Source organism: Tamandua tetradactyla, chromosome 25, assembly GCF_023851605.1.
Source record: "Tamandua tetradactyla isolate mTamTet1 chromosome 25, mTamTet1.pri, whole genome shotgun sequence".
NCBI lineage: Eukaryota > Metazoa > Chordata > Mammalia > Pilosa > Myrmecophagidae > Tamandua > Tamandua tetradactyla.
Window position 1 is genome coordinate 35,770,531 of NC_135351.1, and position 23,197 is coordinate 35,793,727.

The following is a 23,197-nucleotide window of genomic DNA, read 5'->3' on the forward strand; positions in this document are numbered from 1 at the left end:
AATGCAAAGGAATATTCATACGCAGAATACTTCCACCTCATACTGCTTCTCTAAATGTAAGATTTCAGGAAAAAAATAAACGAAGTATGGCAGTTAAAAGTCATTTTTAATGTTATTGTTTTCCCCAAAGAGAGACCTATAAATATGAATATACTCACGGTAAACCTCATCCTATAAGCAAGCAAAGAAAAGGAGTAGAAGTCCAAATTGCTAACTGTAATTATCTTTGGCTGGCTGGATGACCAGTACCTTTTATTTTCTTCTTTGTGTCTGTACCTTCTTCAATGAGCAAATGGTATTTGTGTTAATAAGGAAAAAAAGTTTTAAAAGCTGGTGCTTTGTAGTAAAGAGAGACAGGCATTTGTAACCCCCCAAATGGGGAAGTAACTATTATTTTAAAGGCAGATGTAAATAGGTCGTTGATGGCAGAGACTCTGAATCAGGACTGGCAAGGCTCTGGCACAGGCTCTTGCTAGTGCTGTGACTTAAATCTCCAGCCTTCTCAGTCAGGTAAAGAGAGATACTATGTGACACTACCTGACAGCATTGTTACACGGATACACGAATCAAGTCTTATAAAGGATTTAGCATCTAATAAGGGCTACATAAAACGGTAGCAGGCAATGTCTCCAAAGGAAAGACTGAGAATATCTTTGCTAAATTAAAGGTCTCACTTAAGAGTTGAAAACAGTTTTGAGTGTGTTTTTAAGAGGACATTTTATATTTATCGATTTAAAGTACCTTGTTTCAGTTTTAGACAGGACTGGAACTTTCTTTTTTTTCTTTTTTCTTTTCTCACCAATCAGTTTGTCACCATGCAATGAAGAATCTGAGGGAAAGTAAGCCAACTGTTCTTTCAGTTTCTTTCTTATCTTTCTCTTAATCTCCTTAGCCATTTCTTCAGCTTCTTGGAGCATCAGTTCTCCTTTCTCATCTAGGTCATTATGTTTTCCCCCTTCATTTGCCTTTTCACTTTCTTGATGAGTGAGTCCTGGCTGGGACTTCGTGCAGGCTTTCTGATGTGCAGAATCCACCGGCCTCTCGGGAGTCTCCAGGTCCATGACTTGCGCAGTCACCTGGAGCTCCGCTTTTACAACCTTTCTATTTGCCCGACTTTGCTTGTCTTCTTCTACATTAACATCATCACGTGGCTTTTCAGTTAGTGAATGCCTATGCTTTAGTTTGTGTTTAGTGACTCGCAGGCTTTTCTCTGGAGTATTAGTGTTAGGAGCACTTCCATCGTCACTCTGAGTTTCTTTAATATTCTGAAGACTGCCTCTGAAGATGTCAGACTAGGAAAAGAAGACACAATAACAAAGTCTCAGCAAAGCATAGTTTAGTTATGTAAAGATAAGACAAAGTGACTAGTGGTCAACAATGTGTAATACTGGAAAGATCATTTAGCTTTTTACTTGGACACCAGGCTACCATTCTAGAGCCTTTGATGAACATTCCCCTAGTTTATTCTTCCAAGTACTAGATTAGTAACCTCTGAGGATACTTCAGATTAAATGACACAGTTAACTAATACAGAAAAAAGTACTTACTGATTTTTCAGAAGTGAATTAATTCCTAAAATCTCAAATACTATTTTTCCTCACTAGTAAAATGATTCACATTCTAATTAAGAGATTTGAGAAACTGGCTAAAATAGTCACTGAGAACAAAGTATTCTAGGTTTCTCAACAGAACACATATATGGATCATTCATCTTTTCATAATTATATTTTAGAACCAAAAATCCATAGCTTGAGGATTACCCTGCAACAAGTCCAAACATGTCACTAAAATGCTACAAAAATACTTAATATTATCAAGTTAAATCAAGTGACAGACTAAGCACATACCTGTAGCTCTTTCCCCAAACAAAATTACTTGAAATGAGAGGTTATTTTTCAAAAAATCAATAAAAGGCTGGAAGTAAAAAAAAAAAAAAAAAAAATGCCACTAGTAGTAAAACAAATATTTGGAGATCTTCCTCAAGGATGAAAAACAAACCAGATCAGATCTATTGAAAAACTACCACAGAAACCACAGCCCACAGGAAAAGACTGCCAGAGAGAAGGGCTGTTCTGGAGAAGCCACAACTCCAAAGAGGAGGGGATAAACCAAGCATGACCATTGCAGTCACTGGGCTGAACAGCGCTGCTCCCCACCTCCATCTGTGTTAAGTAGCATACAGCGGGCCTTTTGTCCAGGGGATTAAGCAACCAAGTATAGATACTGGGCAGTTTGCTTCGGACTGGTGCAATACCCAAAAATATCAGCGGCAGGCTATGTTAAAAGCATCCAACATGTAAGGGAACAAAAATTCTCAAATATAAGAATGACTAGACAGCTAAAATCTAGCAAATATAGAAGGAAAGCAGTATAGGGAAGGAGAGCCACCAAATCCAACAAAAGTGAAAAAGTAATACCCAAGGAAAATGAATTAGTAGCAAAATAAAAAAAAAAGAATTTAAAATAAATGTCATGGATATTTATGAAGAAATCCAAAAGGCTATTAGATGAAAAGGAAACAAATGCAGATGTTAGAAATAAAATTTTGAGGGATAAGAATAAAAACAGATGCATTGGGAAAACAGAATGGACAAAACTGAAGTGCTACAAGATAAAGCCAAAATCAAAATGAACAATTCTTCCAGGAATAGATGAGCTTGCCAATAAAGACTCAAGTTCAACTTTGGAAAAATCTCCATGATTAAAAGCTTGTAGAATGACTCATTCAATATATATGAAAAGAAGAGCTAGTATTCCAATGTCCACCCAATATTCGACTCTGGAAAAACTCCATGTTTCAAAACACCAAGCAAAATGAAACACGTGCAATATATGTGAAAACAAGATGGAAAAATGCTAAAAGAACTAGTATTCCAATAAATATTTAGTATTTTATCATCTCTAAGATGCTCTTGCTCACTTAAAAGAATCTTTATATACTTCCAAAATCTACCTATTCTGCCAGGACAAATTACAAAGCCATCTCCTCCAAAAAATTTCCCCAATCAAACCTAATAAAAATAATCTGCCTCTTTAAAATAATTTTCATATGTTCTATTATAGGAGCAAAATATGCTTAATTTAACACAATAACATAACAAAAACTTAAAAAAAATACTTTAAAATAAAAAGAAGACCCAAAGTTCAACCCTGGATGTCTTAAACAAAGAAAATGATAGTCTTTTCAAAAACTTCTGTTTGTCTTCTATGAATACAGTCTTCTCAATAACTTTAAAATGGGGCATATGCAAATTTTTCAACTTTTTCAGTGAATACCAGAAATGCAGCGCCAATATATAAAGTGTGACACTCCTGAAGGGAATAATTGGAAAACAAGAATTAGGAATAGTAAAAAGATTCTTGGTTTAAAAGCAATTATTTTTTTAAAAATATTTTTCTTATTAGAGAAGCTGTAGATTTATAGAAAAATCATGCAGAAAATAGAGAGTCCTCATATACTGTTAATAAATGGGAGGAGGGTGGGTGCCAGTTTGAAGCTATTATGTACCCCAGAAAAGCTATGTCCTTTACTCCTCACTCAATATTGCTGTGTGGGACCTTTCTGATTATTTCCATGGAGATGTGACCTACCCAACTATGGGTGGTAACTTTTGATTAGATGGTTTCCATGGACATGCGTTTCCACCCATTCAAGGTGGGGTTGCTTACTGGAGTCCTTTAAGAGGGATCCATTTTGGAAAAACCTGTAGAGCCCACGCAGCCAGAGACCTTTGGGGATGAAGAAGAAAAACAGCCCCAGGGGAGCTTCATCAAACAGGAAGTCTGGAAAGAAAGATACCAGATGTCGCCATGTTTGCCATGTGTCTTTCCAGTTGAGGGAGAAATCTTGAACATCATTGGCCTTCTTAAACCAAGACATCTTTCCCTGAATGCCTTAGATTGGACATTTCTGTAGCCTTGCATGAATTTAGACATTTTCACAGTCTTAGAACATGTAATATTGTAACTTAATAAAGTCCCCCTTTTAAAAACTGTTCCACTTCTGGTATTTCCGGCAGCTTGCAAACTAGAACAAAATTTGGTACCAGAAAGTGGAGTGCTGCTGTGGTTTGCAAATACCAAATATGTTGTAACAGTTTTTTAAATGGATAAGGAAGATTCTGGAAGAGTTGTGAGGAGCTTGATAAAGAAGTCCTAGAATGCTCTGAAGAGACTGTTGGTAGAAATGTGGACTCTAAAGTTACCTCTGACAAGGCTCTAGACAGAAATGAGATGTGTGTTATTGCAAACTGGAAGGAAGGCGATCCTTGTTTTAAAATGGCAGATAATATGGCAAAATTGACTAAGGGCTTTGGCTAGAAGGCAGATTTTAAAAGCTATGGACTTGGATATTTAGCAGAAGTGACTTCCAAATTAAATGTGGAAAGTGCAGCCTGGTTTCTTCTTGTAGCTTATAGTGAAATGTGACAAGAAAAAGATAAGCTGAGAAGTGAACCCTTGGGTATAAAGAAACCAGAAATTAGTGGTCTAGAAAATTCTGGGCTTCCTGAAAGGGAGACCCTAGAGAATAGTGCCCCATGTGAGGATTTAACCAAACACGGAACCAGTCAGCCATTTCAGAAAAGTCAGAGTTGAAGATGGAGTTATCAAAGAAGGATTTGTGGAAATTCCTTTTGTCTGATAGACATGATCCTTGCCTACTACATAGAAAGCCAACAAGAGTGTTTTGGGATCTGTATAAATGGAACCACTGCCAGTCTGGACTAAAAGGAAGAGAAAGGGATCAAACTGAAGGAAAAGTAACTTCAGAGGCAGAACCTTGGAGGCTGAGGCTTCAAGTTAAGAAACCTCAGGCCAGGAGGGCGGACCCACCCAAGCATGTAGAGAAGGTGAGTTTGCCCGGAAGGCAGATGGTGGGCCTTCCACCTTCTTACAGTGGAAGAGTCCTGTCACCTCAGGAGAGGGTGGAACACATTACTTGGGGATTAGGGAGAGCCTGGCTGCCACCACATTTTTCTGGAGGGGTTGAGTGTGTGTCTCAGAGATGGCAGAGAGCCCAGGTGCAGCCCTGATGCTTGGAGAGGGTGGAGCCAAGAAAAAGGTGGTCTCCCCAGTGTCTCCCAAACTTGCATTTGGAGAGAGCTGGGCCATTGTGTAGGCCCTTGGAAAGGGTGGGGCTGCAGCTTTCTAAAGTCCCGAGGATGAATGACTGTCAGACTTTGAAATCTAATGGAGTTTGCCCCGCAGGTTTTTGGAACTGTTTGGGAACTCTGACCCTTGTTTTCCTTCCAATTTCTCCCTAAGAAATGGGAACATTTATCCTATGACTGTTTCTCCTTTGTATACAGGATAAAGATAACTTGATCTGAGTTTCACAGATCCACAGCCAGAGGAGAATTTCTCCTTAGCACAGACCTGTAACTCATTTTGATGAAACTTTCTGTGTAATATCGTTACTGAAATGATTTAAGGCTTTGGTGATGTTGTGATGCAATGAATGTATTTTGTATATGGAAAGAACATGTCTTTTGGGGATCCAGCAGAGAGAATGTGCTAGCTTGAATCTGTTATATACCTCAGAAAAGATTATGTTCTTTTAATCCATTCTTGTGGGGGTACACCTATTGTGGTTGGGATCTTTTGGTTAGGCTATTTCAATTGAGATATGACCCAGCCCATTCAAGGTGGGTCTTAATCCTTTACTGGAGTCCTTTGTGAAGAGGATAAAAGATAGTAAAAGTCCAGAGAGCTTAGAGAGAGTTACCCTGAGGGAAAAAAGCAAGGACCCACAGGAGCTGAGGGAGAGAGCCACTGAAACCAGAATGTAGGACAGAAGGACCAGCAGACATCACCATCTGCATTCCTATGTGAGAGAGGGCACCTAGATGCCAGCAGCCTTTCCTCAGAGAAGGTAGCTTCCTCTTAAACCTTAATTGGGACATTTTCATGGACATAGAACTGTAAATTTGTGACCTAATAAATCCCCATTTAAAAAGCCAACCCATTTCTTGTATATCACATTCCAATAGCATTAGCAAACCTATACAACTACCATTCCATATCCATTAGAATGGCTACTATTAAAAAATGAATAATACCAAGTGTTTTGAGAAATAGGAACACTCATTTATGCTGGTGGAAAAGTAAAATGGTGTAGCCACTGGGGAAATAGTTTGGCAGGTCCTCAGAAAGTCAAGTATAGAATTAGTAAATAACCCAGCAATCCCACTGGTAGGTATATACCCAAAAGGACTGAAAGCAAAGACTCAGATATTTGTACACCAATGTGTACAGCAGTATTATTCACAATTGCCAAAAGATGAAAGCAACCAAGTGTCCAGCAACCGATGAATGGATAAATAAATTGTGAGGCACACATACACACACACATACCCCAATGTAATATTATTAAGCCAAAAAAGGAATGAAGTTCTCATACATGCAACAAGATGGATGAACCTTGAAAACATTGTGTTGAGTGAAACAGGTCAAACACCAAAAGAAGATACTGTATGATTTCACTAATACGAAATAATTAAAATAAGCAAATTTATCAAGTCAGAAACTAAAATGCAGGTTACAAGAGGTCAGGGTGGGGTTAAGGAATGAAGAGTGAATACATAATTGGTACAAAATTTCTGACTAGAGTGATGGAAAAATTTTGTAATAAACGGTGGTGAGAGCAGCACAACATTATAAATGTAATTAACACCACTGACATATATTTGAATGTGGCTGTATTGGTCAGGGTTCTCTAGAGAAACAGAACTGATAGGAGGTATCAATAAATATTATGGTTTTTTTAATAAGAATTGTCTCATGTGACTGTGTCATGGGCAAGTTCAAATTTCGTAGTGTAGGCTGTAAACCGGGACCTCTGACGCAGGTTCCTGATGAATTCCTCAGACAGTTTGGCTTAAAATAGAGATTAAAAATTCTCTCTTCTGACTGCTGAAATCATCACTTTTCCTTTTGAAACCTTCAACTGATTGGATAAGACTTCTCTCACTGTTGAAGGCAAGCTCTCAGTTGACTGTAGATGTAATCAACCATAGATGAAATCAATTTACTGATTATTTAAATTCACAAACTATCCTCAGGTAAATAGTCAGGCCAGTGTTTGCCTGACCAAACAACTGGACACCAAAATCTGGACAAGCTGACACACGAACTTAGCGGCTAAAAGTGAAAATTTCAGGTTATGTATGTTAATAGAAAAGTTGTTTGAAAAAACCCATAGGACTGTGCAACACAATCTGTTAAACCTAATGCAAAGTATGGACTATAATAAAAGTACAATTAAATAATATTCTTTCATCAACTGTTACAAAGACACCATGCTAATAATAAGTGTCAATAATAGGGAAAATTGTGTGTGAGGGTGGGGAACATGGGAACTCTGTATTTTCTGCAAAACAACTTCTATGATAAATATATATACATACAAATTTTAGAAGTTATTTATCCAGATCTTAGCTATGGAGGACTGATCCTTGTGATCTTATTCCCAAGCCTGTATTTGGTCAACCTTACTATCTGGCAAAAACTCTGTTACTGAGCAGCATACTGTATTTAAGAAATAGTACATATTAAAAACTTTGGAAAATGTGTATATTAAAAGAATCTCACACTTTTATTTTCCTCCTCTTAACATTCTGTGCCACATTGTCAAACCTTTTACTTCTATATATAATAAAAAAACCCATGATACATTGCTATTATATTCTTTTTTTAAAGAGATGTCTCTTTTGATGAGGGAAAAAAATCCTTTTATATTACTCACATGTTTACTATTTCCTGTGCTCTTTTTTTTCTCTTCCATAAGGAATTATTTCCCTTCTGCTGGAAAAGTGCTTTTTTTCCCCTTTAATACCATCTCTGGTAGTACAGATCTACTGACAATGAATTCTCTTAGCATTTGTTCACTTTGAAGTCATTTCACCTTTGTTTTTGAAAGAAATGTTTTCTTGATAAAGAATTCTAGATTGATTTTTCTTTCAGTGTTTTACAGATTTTACTCTACTGTGTTTTAGCTTAAACAGCTTCTGACAAGAAGTGTATTGTCATTCTTCGTTCTCCAGCACAAAATGTCTATTTTCTTTCTGTGTTTAAGATTTTCAGTTTATTCCTGGTATTCAGCAATTTTAGTATTATGTACCTGGGTATCGTTTTGTTCATGTTTCTTCTGTTTAGAATCTTTGGGCCACAATTTTTCCCTTCAAAACTCAATAGATATTGTTCTATTGTCTTTTGTATTCAGTGGTTTTGAAAGGAGCCTGAAATGCACTAGATTTTTTCTTTTTCATTTTAGATGTTTGTAAACATTAATTTTTCCTTTGAAATTAAAAAAAGAACAAAAATGTTCTAGATATATTTTCATCTCATAAAATTTACCTGGTGCAACACAGACTCATTTCTTTTAGAATGATTTTTTTTTTTTTAACTCAGAAAGGTTTCTTCATCATGCTTTTTATCTGCTTCTGTTCTATTAGTCCTGTATGGCAACACTTTATTTGCAGGTCAAATACCTCTATCTTTTCTCATTTATTATTTCTCTCACTTTAATTCTGGCTATTTCTTCTTATGGAAGAGTACTTCTAATTTGCTTTTGACCTTACTGATTACATTTTTTCCATGCTGCCAATTCTACTATTTTAAGCCTGGAATATAGTTTTAAGAAAGTAGAGCATGGACTTCAAAGTTGGAGAGATTCTGGATTTACTCTCTCTCTCTGGATTATGGCCCTGGGTAAATCATTTAACAGCTTTCAGTGGTTTTCTGTTTAAATATCTGTAAAATTTCTCATGTGCAAAATAAGAACAGCAATACCTGCCTTGTATAATTAACATGACAATTAGAAATAATATTTGTAAAATTCTTACAGCAGTACCTGATACATAGTTGTAACATGATAAAATCAGACTGCCATTACTAATTCTTTAATAGCGTTTTTTGACTTGCTTTCTTTTCTTATTTCAGTCTGTTTCTTTTTTCCCTCAGCCTGTTCTGTATGCTGGATTCCATGCTTTAGCTTCACGAGGCTCTCTGTCATTATATCTTACAAAAATAGCTAGTGTAGTTAAGAAAGTGGATACTAAAGTCACATTGCCAAGTTTTGAATCATTTTTTTTTTAACCACTTACTATATAACTTTGGGCAAGTTATTCAACATCTTTTTAACAGTTTCCTTATCTATAAATGGAGAAAAACACTCCTAAGTTTGTTGTTTAAACAAATGAATAAATACACATAAAGGGTTTCAAGAAGGGGGCTTGAAAGACAAAAAGCACTCAGATATCTAGTAAATAAAAGCAGATATTCCTCTTCTATGTCCCTAAAACAAATTACTTCATAAGTATTTTGTTTTCCTCCAAGTCCTCCAGGAATACTTCCCCTTCTTTTTTGCTGGAAAATCTCATCCCAAATATTTTTTCATACTTAACTCATCTCTGAATGTAAAGAGCCCTACCAGGCCTGGTGTTTGCCAAGAAAGGGTAGGGAGATTGTGAGACCCCTCATACTTGTCCCAACTGAATTCCCAACATCTAAACTGGACCTCAGGTAATATGACACATCTCCTACCCACTTTCAGGTTTAAGTTAGTATTGCTGGCCTAAACTGCATATTTTTCATGCTTAGAAAGCCCAGTTCTGTGACTTTCAGTGAAAAGAAATAGGAGGAATTTATGTTTTTCTTTGACCAAATAAGTACATAACAATACTCTGAATTAACTGTTTCCAGGGCACTTTTGCCCAACACGACACCCTCATACAGCAATATACAATGTCTCATTCTCTGTAGGCCACTACTCCTTCCATAATCCTTACCGGGAGCTACAGGCTCTGAATATGTCGAATCATGCTGACAGGAAAAGGCAGGGTATTTCTCTGGCCGTTTTAGAATACAATTCCTTCCCAGTAGAAAAAAACTGTTCAGTTTCTGACTACAGCAGCCCTAAAAATCTCAAACTAGAGGAAGATGTGAGGATAATAAAAGTTTACACCCATCGACTTCCATGCTTGCCATGAGCTTCAGATTCACTGCAGAGCCCCTGCATATGCCAGGTATTTCTTAATACCGCCCCTTCACTGCAGCTGTTAGCAGGAAATCCTCCCAATTACTGGCAATTGTCGCGGCTGACAGTTCTTACCTTTTTGGTCTTCAGAGATATTTAATTGAAAGAGCCACAGGGAATTTGGTGCTATTTTTTCCCAGGCTATCTTAACCTGGAAGCAAGACACAGCTCTACACATGGCAAATGATGGGAAAGTATTCAAATAAAGACCTCAACCAAATCACCTCAAGGGTGATTTTCCCAATTCCTGATGTACAATCAAGTACACCAATCAAGCATTTCAATGGCAGACCTCTAGTGGCTTCTATTAATAATCCAGAACTGAATTCAATCACAGATTAATCTTAAAATTCTAGAACCTCAGAGCTGAATTGGATGTTAATGGTCTAACATTATAAGCATCTAAAGCCTGAATTCTCTGAAAATAACCCTTCTAAAGTGACTACATGGCTGATGCATTAATACCACAAACAGCAGAAAATCAGAATCACCAGAAGCACACTCTATGAGGGCAGCATCCACTGTGGGAGAGATGTGACTCTCCCCTACTCTGTCAGCAGTTCTAACCTGGGGTGCAGTGGTATGCTGGTGTGTATACTAGGAACCCCCCATTGGTGTGGCTGGCTTCTGGCCAATGTAAGACTTATATTTGACTAATTTGATAGTATATACTGCTAAACTGGCAGTTAGCAGATAGAATACTAAAATGAACAGCTCATATGACAAAGCACAGATTAGAGTACAGCTTGCTCCAAGTAAAAGCTCATCTTCAGCTCCTGTCGAAGAAATACTATGTATCATTTACCAGACTATGTAAGAATGTGCCTTTTTTATGAGGATATAAAAGATCATGGTCAGAGAAGTAAACAGTGCAACTGAAACAGCGCAAACCGTTTGAGCTAGTTTTCAAGAATGAAAAGTGCATTAATTATGTCTGCTTTAACATTATTTATAATGCCTGGGAATCAGGTTGAATTAACTGCTGATCTGTTTTGTATTGCTTTTTGTTCTGTGTGTTTAATCCCTTCAAGTGTGCAGCCAGAAGTGTGACTCAAGCACAAAAGGTAATTATTGTTTTAAGGTTCTACTGATTTTTCTTGGTTCTGCTGGACAGACTCACACAGAATAAGTCCAAATAAAGACAACTGTTGGAAACCTGAAATAAGATATTACTTTTGAAGTTCTTCACAATGGTAGGTTAAAAATCTTGATCTTCTTCAAACCTGTGCACTAAGGCTGGTTTTGAGTTTCCCCTTTCTCCCTGTTCACTCTCAGCAGTGTGTTTTGTTCTCACAGGAAAGCTCACAAGTCTGAACTCAAAACCCCATGGGTGGTGCTGACTCTACTGTAACTATTTTATCCTGGGTTATTGACCATGACATAGAATAACTCTTTGGTTTCCAAATAACCTTAGAGTTTTCACATAAAAGCCACAATTTTATGCAGTCACAGAAGTCATAACCGACAGATTATCAATTACTCACTGAGAGGTTTTCTCCAGATTTGGTAATCTTTTTCTTCTGTTTTTTTCTTTCACTCATTAAATCATTGTGGGCCTTGAGTAATTCTTCAAAGCGAACTTTGGTTTTTACTTTGGCTTCACTCTCAACTGCAAAAGATGGAGACTCATGTCATTTTTCTAACAATTCTATTAGGACATAAGATACACACCTGCGCCGTTACTCTGTAATGGAAATAGCCTGGTAAATGCCTGCACAAGCTCTCCTCCTGTGTCCTTCCTACAATACTCCTTTCCCTTGGTTTTGGTGATACCACACTCACTTGTATCCCTCTCAGCTTTTGAGTCACATCCACAAAAAGTCTCCTTTGCTAAATTCACTTTTTTCTTCTGATCCACAGCTGCATTTATCAATGCTGGTTATGTGGCCTTAGGCAAGTTACCTAACATCTCTAAACGTCATTATCCTACTTGTAAAATCAGAATAATATATCCTGTCTCAAAGATCATTGTGTGTGCAGGAAAAATAGCTAACACTTGCCTAGGCTATCATCAGCAGTCAAGAAATGCTAAAAGTTAAAAGTGTTGATGTTTCCTTTAAAACAGAAATAGGAACATGCTACTTTCTGTTTAAGGACCTGCAGTACTTTCCCACTTCACTCAAAATATAATAACACAAGTCTTTAATGTGCCCCACAGAGTTCTATACTTCCTGACCTGCCTATCCTGATAGCTTCAAATAAAGAGAAGTAACCCCTTAGATTCCTTCCTACAATCTAGCCATACCATGCTTCTTTCAGCTCCTCCACTAGGCCAACCTTCTACCAACCTCAAGGCCTCCTCACGTACACTGACTCTGCCTGAAACAAGCTTCCCCTAACTCCTCATCTGGCTGGTCTCAAGCTGCTTCTTAAAAATTACCTCTAAAGTGCATCATTTCCTGACTACCTTATCTAAATCTGCTTTTCACATAGCTAACTGTTCTTTTCCTTCACAGCATTGACCACAACTCAAAACTGTATAATGATCTCTATACCTGTAAAAAATAAATGTGTGTATTTATCGCCTGTTCTCCTCATTAGGCTATGTGTTTCACTGCTTCATTCACCCTTAGCTACTTTCATGGGCCTGGAAGAGCAGGTGATCATCAATGTGTTTTGAATTTTTTGAGCATTAAATGAGTGAATGAATGAATGCTGCAGAGCAGGTGCTGGCAAACTACAGCACCCTGGCCAGCCAATCACCTAGTTTTATAAATAAAGCTGTACTGAAACATCATCATGCCCATTCAGTTAGGCATGGTTAGGGTTGCTTTCCTAGTACAACAATGGAGTTGAGTAGTTGTTACAAAGACCAAACTTTAAGTACTTACTAGCTGGCCCTTTAAGAAAAAGTTTGCAGATGGCTGTCCTAGATTGAAACATTCAATTTTGATGATAAAGAATGAACACTAACCATATGTTTTAATCATTATTTACCTTGTCCAGCTCAGTTCCAAACTGCCCTCCACTGAGTACATACTAACCTTAATTACCAATTAAATCTAAAATTGCTTTATCTCCAAATGTAATATCTCTAATATCTCTAAATGTAATATTTGGTTAGTGATGCCTATTTTATTTATCAACCTGTCAAAGAACCCCTTAAAATAGCCAAATTTAAAAATAAATACTATAAATTTAATAGAGAATTAATAAAGTCTTACCAGTGGGCATATCTCAGCTTTCTAGAGAACACTGAGTAGTCATGGAAAGCACTGACTCAATCAGGATCCTATTAAGACAAAGAAGATGTATTTGTAATATGGAACTTTCAAATAAAAATTATAAAATCTTATTTTTCATGCAGTACAATACCATTGTTTATTCACTACCTCATCAAGTATATACCAATACAGCTCTGCTCTTATCCAATTTTATACAAGTAACTTGAATACATTTGAATCAGTTTAGGGTCCTGGCATAGAGAATCATAGCTGAATAATATTTATATAGTTTAAACAAGAAAACCCAAAACATCTGTGTTTCCAGTAAACTAACAAACATTTCAATGCACTTAAAAGAAACTAAACTCTATCTCAGGATTGACATTCCCAAGAGCACACACTAGTTTATTAATTAATACACTTGTGGATAGCACACAAGCAGATTATAAAGTTAAATATTACAGCAACACCCACTTGAAAATGCCGCTAAAACAGGGAAAGTTAGCACAAGCACTTGTACCGTCTTTCTCAAATAAATACCTGTGTCAGAGCTACTCAAACCCACAGACAAACTCAACACATATATTCTTGAACTGCTAATTTTAATTAAAGATGGGGGGGATGAATTTAATGCAAACATACTAATTACCTATTAAAACATAAGACCTGCACATATTTTTAAAGAATAAAACTGAAGGCTGTGAAAAAAAGGAAAACATAGTCTGAGCTGGTGCAGGCATTATATTAGCTAAAAGTGTGGTCCTTGAGGATTTCCGTTCCCATTCCTCCAGTATTAGCAGTAGGGACTTTGGGCAGAAAAGCCTAAGATGAAATGCCAAAAGGTAAAGAACAATCATAGAAACCATATGAAGTAACTTATCTAACAACTATGGGTACACAGGCCAGTCATTACTATATCTACAGAGCAAAAACTTCATGGAGAGAACCCCTCTTCTTGGTACATGTAGATCTAATGAACCCGGTTATCTATTTCCTAATTAGAAAGGAGAGAGGCTGCAAAAGCAAATGCAATGATGCATTAATTACAGAAACTCAAGAGCACATAAGAAGTAGAAAAAATAAATAAAGCCAATCAGAATTTAATATTTATAGGATTCTATGGTCATCCAATATACAGGTAAAGAGCTGAACTATATTATGGGTATGAGTCATCATGGAAAGGCTTATGTCCATTTAGTATAACCTATTTTCTTTTCCCTTGAGAAGAAAATTCATTTAATTTTAGAAAAAAAAATAAGTAGAAGGTACTGATGAGGCAGGAGAGAGAGTCAAGGATGACTGCCATGTTTCTAGAGCTAGAATACGTAGACCAGCCACATCATTAACTGTAATAAAGTATGAAAGTTCAATGGAGTTGTCTAAAACCCAGGTCCTGGAATTAGTCTCCCATGGTTACATGTATGACTATGGGTAAATTGTCTCCTCATCAGTAAAGTCAGCCTGACAGTGCCTATGCAGAGCCTTCGCACAGTACCTGACACAGAACAAGCACTGATAAATATGAGCTGCAGTTACAATATAATAGATCATTCTTATGGGGAATGTCAGTGAGCTTAGAATGGGACATCCAACTTAGGTGTCTCGAGAGCACTGAGTGGCTGGGAGCACATGCTCCATTGTCAAATTCCTGCATTCAAATCCCATTTCCATCTATCAGTGGATTCATCTCCGTGACCTCAATTTCCTAATCTTTCAAAGAGAATAAAGTAGTAAGTCACTTGCAGGGTTTTTATAAAGGCTAAACACCTAGCACAATGCTTAGCACACTTCAAGACCTTCATAAATGAGGGCTATTAGTACTTATACAAACACACACATATAATCATATTAGGTTTGGTAGGTGTTAGATATGTTAACCCAGTCGGGAGATCTAAGTGAAGATTTAAGCATCATCCGAATACAGGATGGTTGAAGGAGGGGGAAAAAAAGGCAGAAACAAAATTCTGGGAGCACACAAAATAAATAAAAAGGAAATCTCAACCATTTCATGCCCACTAGGATGGTTGTGGTAGTTAGATTCAGTTGTAACTTGGCCAGTGATGGTATCTAGTTCTGTTGCTGTGGACATGAGCCAATGATACGTGAACCTCATTTGTTGTTCAGTACATCTGCAGTTGGCTAGGAGGCATGCCTGCTGCAATGAATGATGTTTGATTTAATTGGCTGGTGCTTAAATGAGAGAACTCAACATAGCACAGCCCAAGCAGCTCAACATACCTCATCTCAGCACTCACAGCTCAGCCCAGGCCTTTGGAGATGCAGAAAGAAATCACCCTGGGGAAAGATGCTGGAACCCAGAGGCCTGGAGAGAAGGCCAGGAGAGATCACCCTATGCCTTCCCATGTAAGAAAGAACCTCAGCTGAAAGTTAGCTGCCTTTCCTCTGAAGAACTAATGAAATAAATCCCCTTTTAGTAAAAGCCAATCTGTCTCTGGTGTGTTGCATTCCAGCAGCTAGCAAACTAGAACAATGATGATAATAAAAAATAAAATAAAACAGAAAAGAAGTGTTGGAGAGTGTACCAGTTTGAAAGTATTATGTACCCTCAGAAAAGTCATGTTTTAATCCTGATCCAAACTTGTGGAGCAGCAGTTTCTTTTAATCCCTATTCAGGACTGTAGGTTGGGAACTTGATTAGATTATCTTCACCAATTGTGGGGGTGACTGTTGATTAGATGGAGATGTGACTCCACCCATTCCAGGTGGGTCATGATTAGTTTACTGGAATCCTTTAAAAGAGAAAACATTTTGGAGAAACAACAGAAAGCTCAGAGCCTATAGAAATGACAGAAGCCTCAGAGCTGATAGAGAGCAGATGTAGACACTTGAAGAACAGTTGCTTCAGAGAACAGAGACACGGATGTCTTGGAGCCCAGCAGACATCACCAAGAGATGTTAAGCAAGCCAGAACCCGGAAAGAGCCAAGGAAGTGAAGAGATGAAAGCCAGCCCCAGAGAAGCAAAGTGAGGAACCCCCGCATAGATAGAGACAGAAAGAAATGGAACCCAGGAGCAAAGGACCAACAGATGCCAGCTACTTGACTTTCCAGCTGACAGAGGTATTCCAGACCAATCAGCCTTTCTTGAGTGACAGTAACCTCTTGTCAGTGCCTTAATTTGGATACTTTCACTTCCTTAAAACTGTAAACTTGTAACTTATTAAACTCCCCTCTTTAAAAGCCATTCCACTTCTGGTATAATGCATTCTGGCAGCTTTCAAACTAACAGAGAAACTGGAACCCTCATACATTGTTAATGGGAACGAAAAATGGTACAGGTTGCTTTGGAAAATAGGACATTCCTTGAAAAGTTGAAAAGAGTTACCATATGACCAGGAATTTCATCCTAAATTTCATCTTAAAGAACTGAAAACAGGGATCAAACAGATACTTGATGGCAATATTCATAGCAGCATTATTCAGAAGAGCCAAAAGACGGCAGCAAGCAATGTCCATCAACAGATGAATGACCGAACAGAATGTGTCCCATTCATACAATGGATTATTACGTGGTCATAAAAAGAATGGTTTGGATACACACTATAATATGGGTGAACCTTGAAAATTATGCTGTGGAAAATAAGCCAGACATAAAAGGACAAATACTGTATGATTCCACTTACATGAAATATCTAGAAAAGAAAAATCCATAGAGACAGAAAGTAGATTAGAGCTTAATAGGGGTTTGGACGAGGTGGGAGTGGGAAATCATTGTTTAATGGGTAGTTTGTTTAGAGTATGAAAAAAGTTATGGAATAGATGGTAGTGATGGTTGTACAACTCTAAATGTAATGAGTTGTACACTTACAAATGATTAAAATGGCAAATTATGTTATTTATATTTTACCACAATCTAAAAAAGTATCAAAGAGGGAAAAAACTAGGAGAGAAATATCATAGAACCCAAGAGGAAAAAAGTATTAAGAAGCATGGTGTGACCCGCTACGGTGTCAAAGTTGCTTCAAGTTTTGAGGTTTATCCTCTAGCTCTGCAGTCAGAAAGTCCCCTGTGTCTTGTGCGAAAACTGTTTATTGGAGAGCCAGAAACCTGGCAGCCACCGGGGGAGAAACAAGATCTGCAGTAGTGGTGTGTAGATAGTTCTTTCTAGAATTCTGCTTCCCCAAAGACAGTGCCACAAGGCAGTATCTTCGAGGGACAAAGACACCATGGAAAGATTTTGCTGTTTGTTTGAAGATGGTTTCCATGCCTCCTTTCTCTTTTTATACCACAACCAGAGTAGTCTTTCTAAATACCAATTTGATAGGGTCATTTCTTTAAAATTCTTCACTAGCTCCCAATTATCCACTGAACAAAATGTGAAATCCAAGGCCATTTAAGGAAAGACCTCTGGTGTTTCTTTATACCCCTTTCTCCTGCCACACTTCCTACATTCTGCGCTCCAGGCACAGGAAACCACAGGCAGGCCCTCAAATATGTCAAATCCTGCCTCGACTTTGTCATTACAGACGTGCTCTTCTTCTTGAGAAATGCTCCTCCTCATCATCCATCTAACAAACTCCTAATTATCCTCTGACACTAAATGCAATGGTATGTTCTCCGGGTAACATTCTAACATCACAAGATAGTTAACTTCTTCTCTAAGTTCTCATGATGCCTTGATCTTCATACCTCTACCTGAGACCTGAATTGTGACTCAGGTAAAATGTGTCTATACTTTTCTGTGACCTGCTAGCTTTTCAAGGGTTAGGCTGGTGCTCTTTACTTCTCTGTACAGCTATTAAAAAAAAAAATTGTTAATGGTCTGGAGTCAGAAAACAGAGAGACCCAGGCCTGAGTTCTTGTTTTGCCACTTATTGAGTGACTGGCCTTGAGCAAGCAACTTAACTTCACTAAGCCCTGGTTTCCTTGCCCGGGAGATTAAAATGACACTTACCTCATTGCAAGGAGTAAATTAAATACTGTAAAGCAAAGGGATGAGTACACTGGCTAGCAGCACACTGCAGGTACTCAAGAAATTACTTTATGCCCATTATATTAAAAACAAGCAAATAATTTCATAATAAGTAAAATACATAATTAAGTAAATTATATATTTATATCACTATTTACTATTATTAAATGGCATAATACACAGTGGAATTAATCAAGACTGATATTATTTAACGGTAATGCAACTATATTATAGAAATAATTGTCTCTAAATGTTACTTTATGTGTACTACAGAACTAATGACTAATATTTAATTAGTAACATTATCTGCAAAAATAAAGTCAGACGTAAAAAGACATCCCTAAACCTTATAGACAGCATTATCTTAAATCTGCTTCATCACAAACCTTTTTTAGAAAAGCGGTTTTGAGACATTAAGAAGTAAAAGTAACTGCATTGTTTCGTCTTAATTTAACTTTCCCTGTCCACCTGATTATTATTAGGCTAACCCCCACCCCCCATAACTTCCAGGAAGCCCCTTGCAAAACCAAACCTGCCCCAGCCCACATGGCAGTTGTATGAGTGTCCTTGCAACCCCCTCTGGCAGCTGTATTCCAGCCATGCTTCCCTTATCCAACCTCCGCCTTCAGGCAGTTACAGCCCCAGTAGCTACAATCTTACATTAGCTCGCTTATCCACCACCACCCCCTCCTGGAAGATAAAGCCGCAGCAGCTACAAGCTCGCAATAACTCCGTACTTAAGCTGCCAATTTCGTACAACCAAGCTAGACGGTGAAAATCCACCACCTCCCTAGCGCCTATATAACCTATACCCCTTCCCCTGCTCAAGGTTGTCACCATCATAAGCGTCAGCCCACCAGCGCACAGCCTCACAATAAAGCTCTTTTATCCAGTTTTAGTCTCTTCTCCCTACCAGCTGAGAAACCTACCAATTATCAGTTAATACGTGAATACAAAGCAAGGGAAGAAAAGGTAGAGAGGCTTGGAAAAATTTAGTCCTTAACCAAATTTTGTATCAAAGAAAAAAAAAACCCTGTATAAATAATTCAATCAATAAATCACCAACTCTCCATAAAGCACCAGTATTCTAAATATGTTTTTAAAACCCTTTTAGTATGAGTTTTTTGTAAATATTAAACATTTTCCCCAATGTCCACGTAACTTGCATTCCTCTTGCTGAAAGCTCAAGCGATAGCAGCAATCATTAATGCAACAGGTGAAAAACCTGTTATCATCTTTCTCAAAAAAGGTAAAGCCATATACCCGTCTGTGGATGTTTTCACTGTACTGTTGAGACGCAACACAAATATTTTGTAGCGATTCCTAGAGTATACGTGTCTATTTCTATATATTTCTAAACAATTCCATGAACATAATTGAACTTTCTTTTCAACTGTAACTCATGGATTACCTTTTCTCAGATGCGATTTCACAGGTTCAAGACTCAGCATCAGGCTGACGCTATTTAAAAAAGAAATAGAATACTCAGTGCGCATCTGATTTCAAGGCTTTGAAACCGGAATCCCGGACAGCAAAGGCCGAGCCGCGCAGCGAGCGCGGGGAAGCACGCAGGGCAGCCGGCAGGTCCCTCCTTCACCGACCCCGGCCTCCCCGCGGCCACCCCCGCCCATCCGGCTGCCCCGAAAGGTCCGCCGGGCCGAACGCCCGCAGCGTACTCACGCAGAGGAGGGCGCGGACAGCCCGTCCCTCCCGAGCCCACCCCCGGTGCTGCCAGGCGGCTCCCCGCGCCCAGTGGGCCCGGCCGGGCGGGAGTCAGCGGCGGCCGCAAGGGACCCGGACTCTGCCAGCGGCTGATGCTGCGGTGCGGGCCGCGCGCCGCCGCTGACGTCAGCACTGCCTACGCCGCCGTCCCCATGACAACCGGCTGGGCCCGCGAGCCCAGCCGGGACCGCAGCCTGCCCTCGACACCCCCTCGGGTCTGGGGCCTCGCCCGGAGGCGCTGCTGATCGGCGTCTGCGCAGACAGGACGCGCGCGCCCGCGAGCCTTCAGAAGGCCGCGGATTGCGGGCACGCGCCCCGTGGTGCCCTCACCTGAGGAACGCTCTGCCGGCCTCAGGGCGCCGCAAACGCCGGGAGAAAGACGCGGGAGGGGGAGCGGGGAGGCTGGGCCGGAGACCGCCGAGGACAAGGAGGACCATGAATGAGGCAAAAGCAGACTTGTCGCCCCCTCGCATTCGCTTCCCCGGAATGAAACACGCGTTTAGAGCGTCGAGAATGAAGAGTTGCACTACAGGAAAAAATCAGAGAAAAAAGTATCCACCATCCGTCTAGCCCTGAGCCATCCCATTTTGTGTTTCATGCAGAGGAAAACGTCGTCTTTTCCACAACGCCCCCTTCCCTGCTCCTCTTTCTGCCGCGGGCGCCATCTTTGGCTGAGTCACCCGGGCTGGAGACGAGTCGCGCCTCAACTCTTGCGTGAAGAGGCCGTTTTCCGCAGCCGTAGGCGGGCGCTGCAACCTATGGCATCTTTGTAGTGAGACAAGGTGGAGCATATTTGTGTGGAGGCCCGACTTTCCCTTCCCCTTGGCACCACCACATCTAACAAAGCGTATCTCACTTGTTCCAAACAGTGAGGCAGGAGAGAAGAAACACTGCCAATCCAACGTGTCCCAACGTGGGACTCTCCATCTTTCCCCTCAAAATCTGCTCCCTTCTGGGTTTTTTGCTTGATCAGGGCACCATCGTCTTCCCAGCGTGGTGCTGATGATTAGTGTTACCATCGCCAGTAATGGGACAAACCAGCGTGGTGTGCAACCTGCAGAGAGCACAGAGAACGCCCTCGAGGGATATTTCTGCCCCAAATGCACAACCTGAATCTAATCACGAGGAAATGTCAGACCGAATTTGCGGAAAATTGCACAGAAGTCTTCAAAAGTGTCAAGGTCGGAAAGAAACAGAACAATGAAAAAACGTTTCAGACTGCAGGGAGACGGGACAGCGTGATGGATCCTTTCCGGATCCTTTTCCTAAATTGAATCTTTTTTACGACAGAGGACATTATTGGAACATCTGTCAAATTTTGAATAGGGTCTGTGGATTAGATGCTTGTTTTTTTTAACCAGTTAAAATTCCTAATTTTGATAACTACACTCTAGTAATGAAGAAGCTATCCTTGTTTTTAGAAAGTATACAGAGAACTATTTAAAGGTCTGCAACCTCCGTTAAAAGCGTTCAGGAAAAATGTATATATAAATAATAGCAATAAATAAAAATATAAATTATATATATGGAGAGGGAGAGACAATGATATCAAGAATGTGTTAAATCAAAAATTGTGGAACTTGACAAAGGTGGAAGTTCTTTATATTATTCTTGCAAGTGTTTTGTAACTTTAAAATGATTTTTAAATATTGAAAAAAGATTGAGGTAAAGGTACTCAAGTTTCTGCTTCAGATAACTGGATGGGGGATGCTAATTAATTAAGAGTGGAAAATCAGGACAAAGGCAGATTTGGAGTAAAAGAAAGATGTTAGGAAAATCACAGACAGCTGTTAAGTGGAGGTCATCCCTCAGACCCTACCTACCCCTGCTGCCTTCTCTGGAGAAGTTACTCAAGCTAAGCAGCCATTCTCTACCCCGTTTTTTATTCTGTGCCCTTCCACAGTCTGGGGTAGATGTTCTTGCTAATGAAAAGGCCCTGCCAGACCTTAAACCTGGAAATCAGTAACAAGCAGCCCCAGATGCTTATCAGAACAGGAATCTCAGTGGCAGGGCCCCTTACCCCTCCGTGGATGCAAGCCAGGCTCAGACTTGATTTCTTTTCTCCAGTGCCAAGTGGGACTTGGAAGGTACCATGTATGAATCCCGGAGCAATTTTCATTCACCCCAGGCCCTGATGGGATTTCTTCCTCTGCTCCTTAGGACTATGTAAATGACAAGGCAATTTGCCCTTTCTGGATCTTTTATTCTGTATACTGCAGAGCTCATTTGCTGGAAGTTTCAGTTGTGCCCTGACCTGTGTTCCCACGGTGCACCAAAATAATAATTCGCTCCACAAAATACTGTCCTAGAAGAGTCAAGTAATTAAGAGGTGATCGTGGTCCAATAATAATTAAGCTGGCTCCCCAGCTATGAAAAAAATTAGGTATGTATGCAAATTGAAATGTTAAGGAATAAAGTAGATTCAGAATATTCAAAACATTTAATAAATAATACTCAATTTGTTTTATAAAAAATGTAATTGATTTTCACAATTTATAATCCTGATGCCAGAGAGTCCCAGGAACTCTCAGAAATTGAGACTTCACCCAAGAGCTGGCAACATGAGAGTTCTTAACTCAGTTGCAGGAAAGAATTCTAGGAGTTGTTAGTGTGTACAGCCAAAGAATCCAAAGACTAACTAGTGTTTATAGGTCAAAACTTAATTGCGTAGCAAAAGTACACACTCTTAAGGAAGATGAGTGTGGCATTCTCCAAAGGAGGAGAATCCCTCTGAGGTCAGGACTTGTAGGGGCCTTGCCCACTTCTTGTGTGTATATATATATATGGGGGGGAGGGTCTAGATAGGTGTGTAGGTACCTAAAGAAATTTTTTGTTTCAGGTTTTAGGGTCACTTCCTCCTCCCTCCTCCCCTGTCTAACCTGCCTCAACCCAGTACACATTTGCATTAACCAATCAAAACAGATGTTGGGGACCCCCTCCGGGCGGTGCAGCGCCGCAGCCGCGAGCTGAAGCAGCAGGTTGATACTTTGCTTTCTGAGATCCAGTTGACAGAAACTCTAGAAGCCAATAAAAGGCGAGATATTTACCAAAGATGTATCCAGTTGAAACATGCAATCGATGAAAATAAAAATGCTCTTCAAAAATTAAACAAAGCTGATGAACCTGCACCTGTGGGGAACTATCATCAGAAAAAAAATGAGGAGCATAACCTTTTGGATAAGCTCACCCACCAACTGCAGGAACTTGCTGTGGCCATAAATCGAGAAAACTTGACTGAAATTGGAGCACTTACTGAAAGAGAGGAAGATGACAATTCTGCTGAAGAAGACGAAGATGAAGAAAGTGAAGAAAATGATGGGGAGGAAGAAGAGGAGAAAGAGGAA

The 23,197-nt window shown here is 39.3% G+C and overlaps 2 protein-coding genes across 10 annotated transcripts in view; one reads left to right on the plus strand and one right to left on the minus strand.

The window, feature by feature from the left end:
* AHI1 (Abelson helper integration site 1) overlaps positions 1-20,530 on the minus strand; it is a 209,330-nt gene extending 188,800 nt beyond the window's left edge. For 7 of the 9 annotated variants that reach the window (XM_077144078.1, XM_077144074.1, XM_077144079.1 and 4 more), the window contains exons 1-5: positions 19,812-19,971; positions 19,543-19,592; positions 13,201-13,268; positions 11,521-11,645; positions 742-1,292 (exon numbers count right to left, since the gene is read on the minus strand). In XM_077144078.1, the coding sequence (XP_077000193.1) occupies positions 742-1,292; positions 11,521-11,645; positions 13,201-13,210 (686 nt within the window). In that variant the 5' untranslated portion in view covers positions 13,211-13,268; positions 19,543-19,592; positions 19,812-19,971. Of the gene's footprint in view, positions 1-741; positions 1,293-11,520; positions 11,646-13,200; positions 13,269-19,542; positions 19,593-19,811; positions 19,972-20,183 lie in introns of those variants that run through there. The other 2 variants (XM_077144075.1, XM_077144083.1) reach the window with 2 other exon arrangements.
* A 350-nt stretch (positions 20,531-20,880) lies between these two features.
* The window catches only part of LOC143668988 (nephrocystin-1-like), a 42,153-nt gene continuing 39,836 nt past the window's right edge, over positions 20,881-23,197 (plus strand). Inside the window, 2 exon segments of the mRNA XM_077143575.1 lie at positions 20,881-21,034; positions 22,770-23,195. Coding sequence (XP_076999690.1) covers positions 20,881-21,034; positions 22,770-23,195 — 580 coding nt within the window.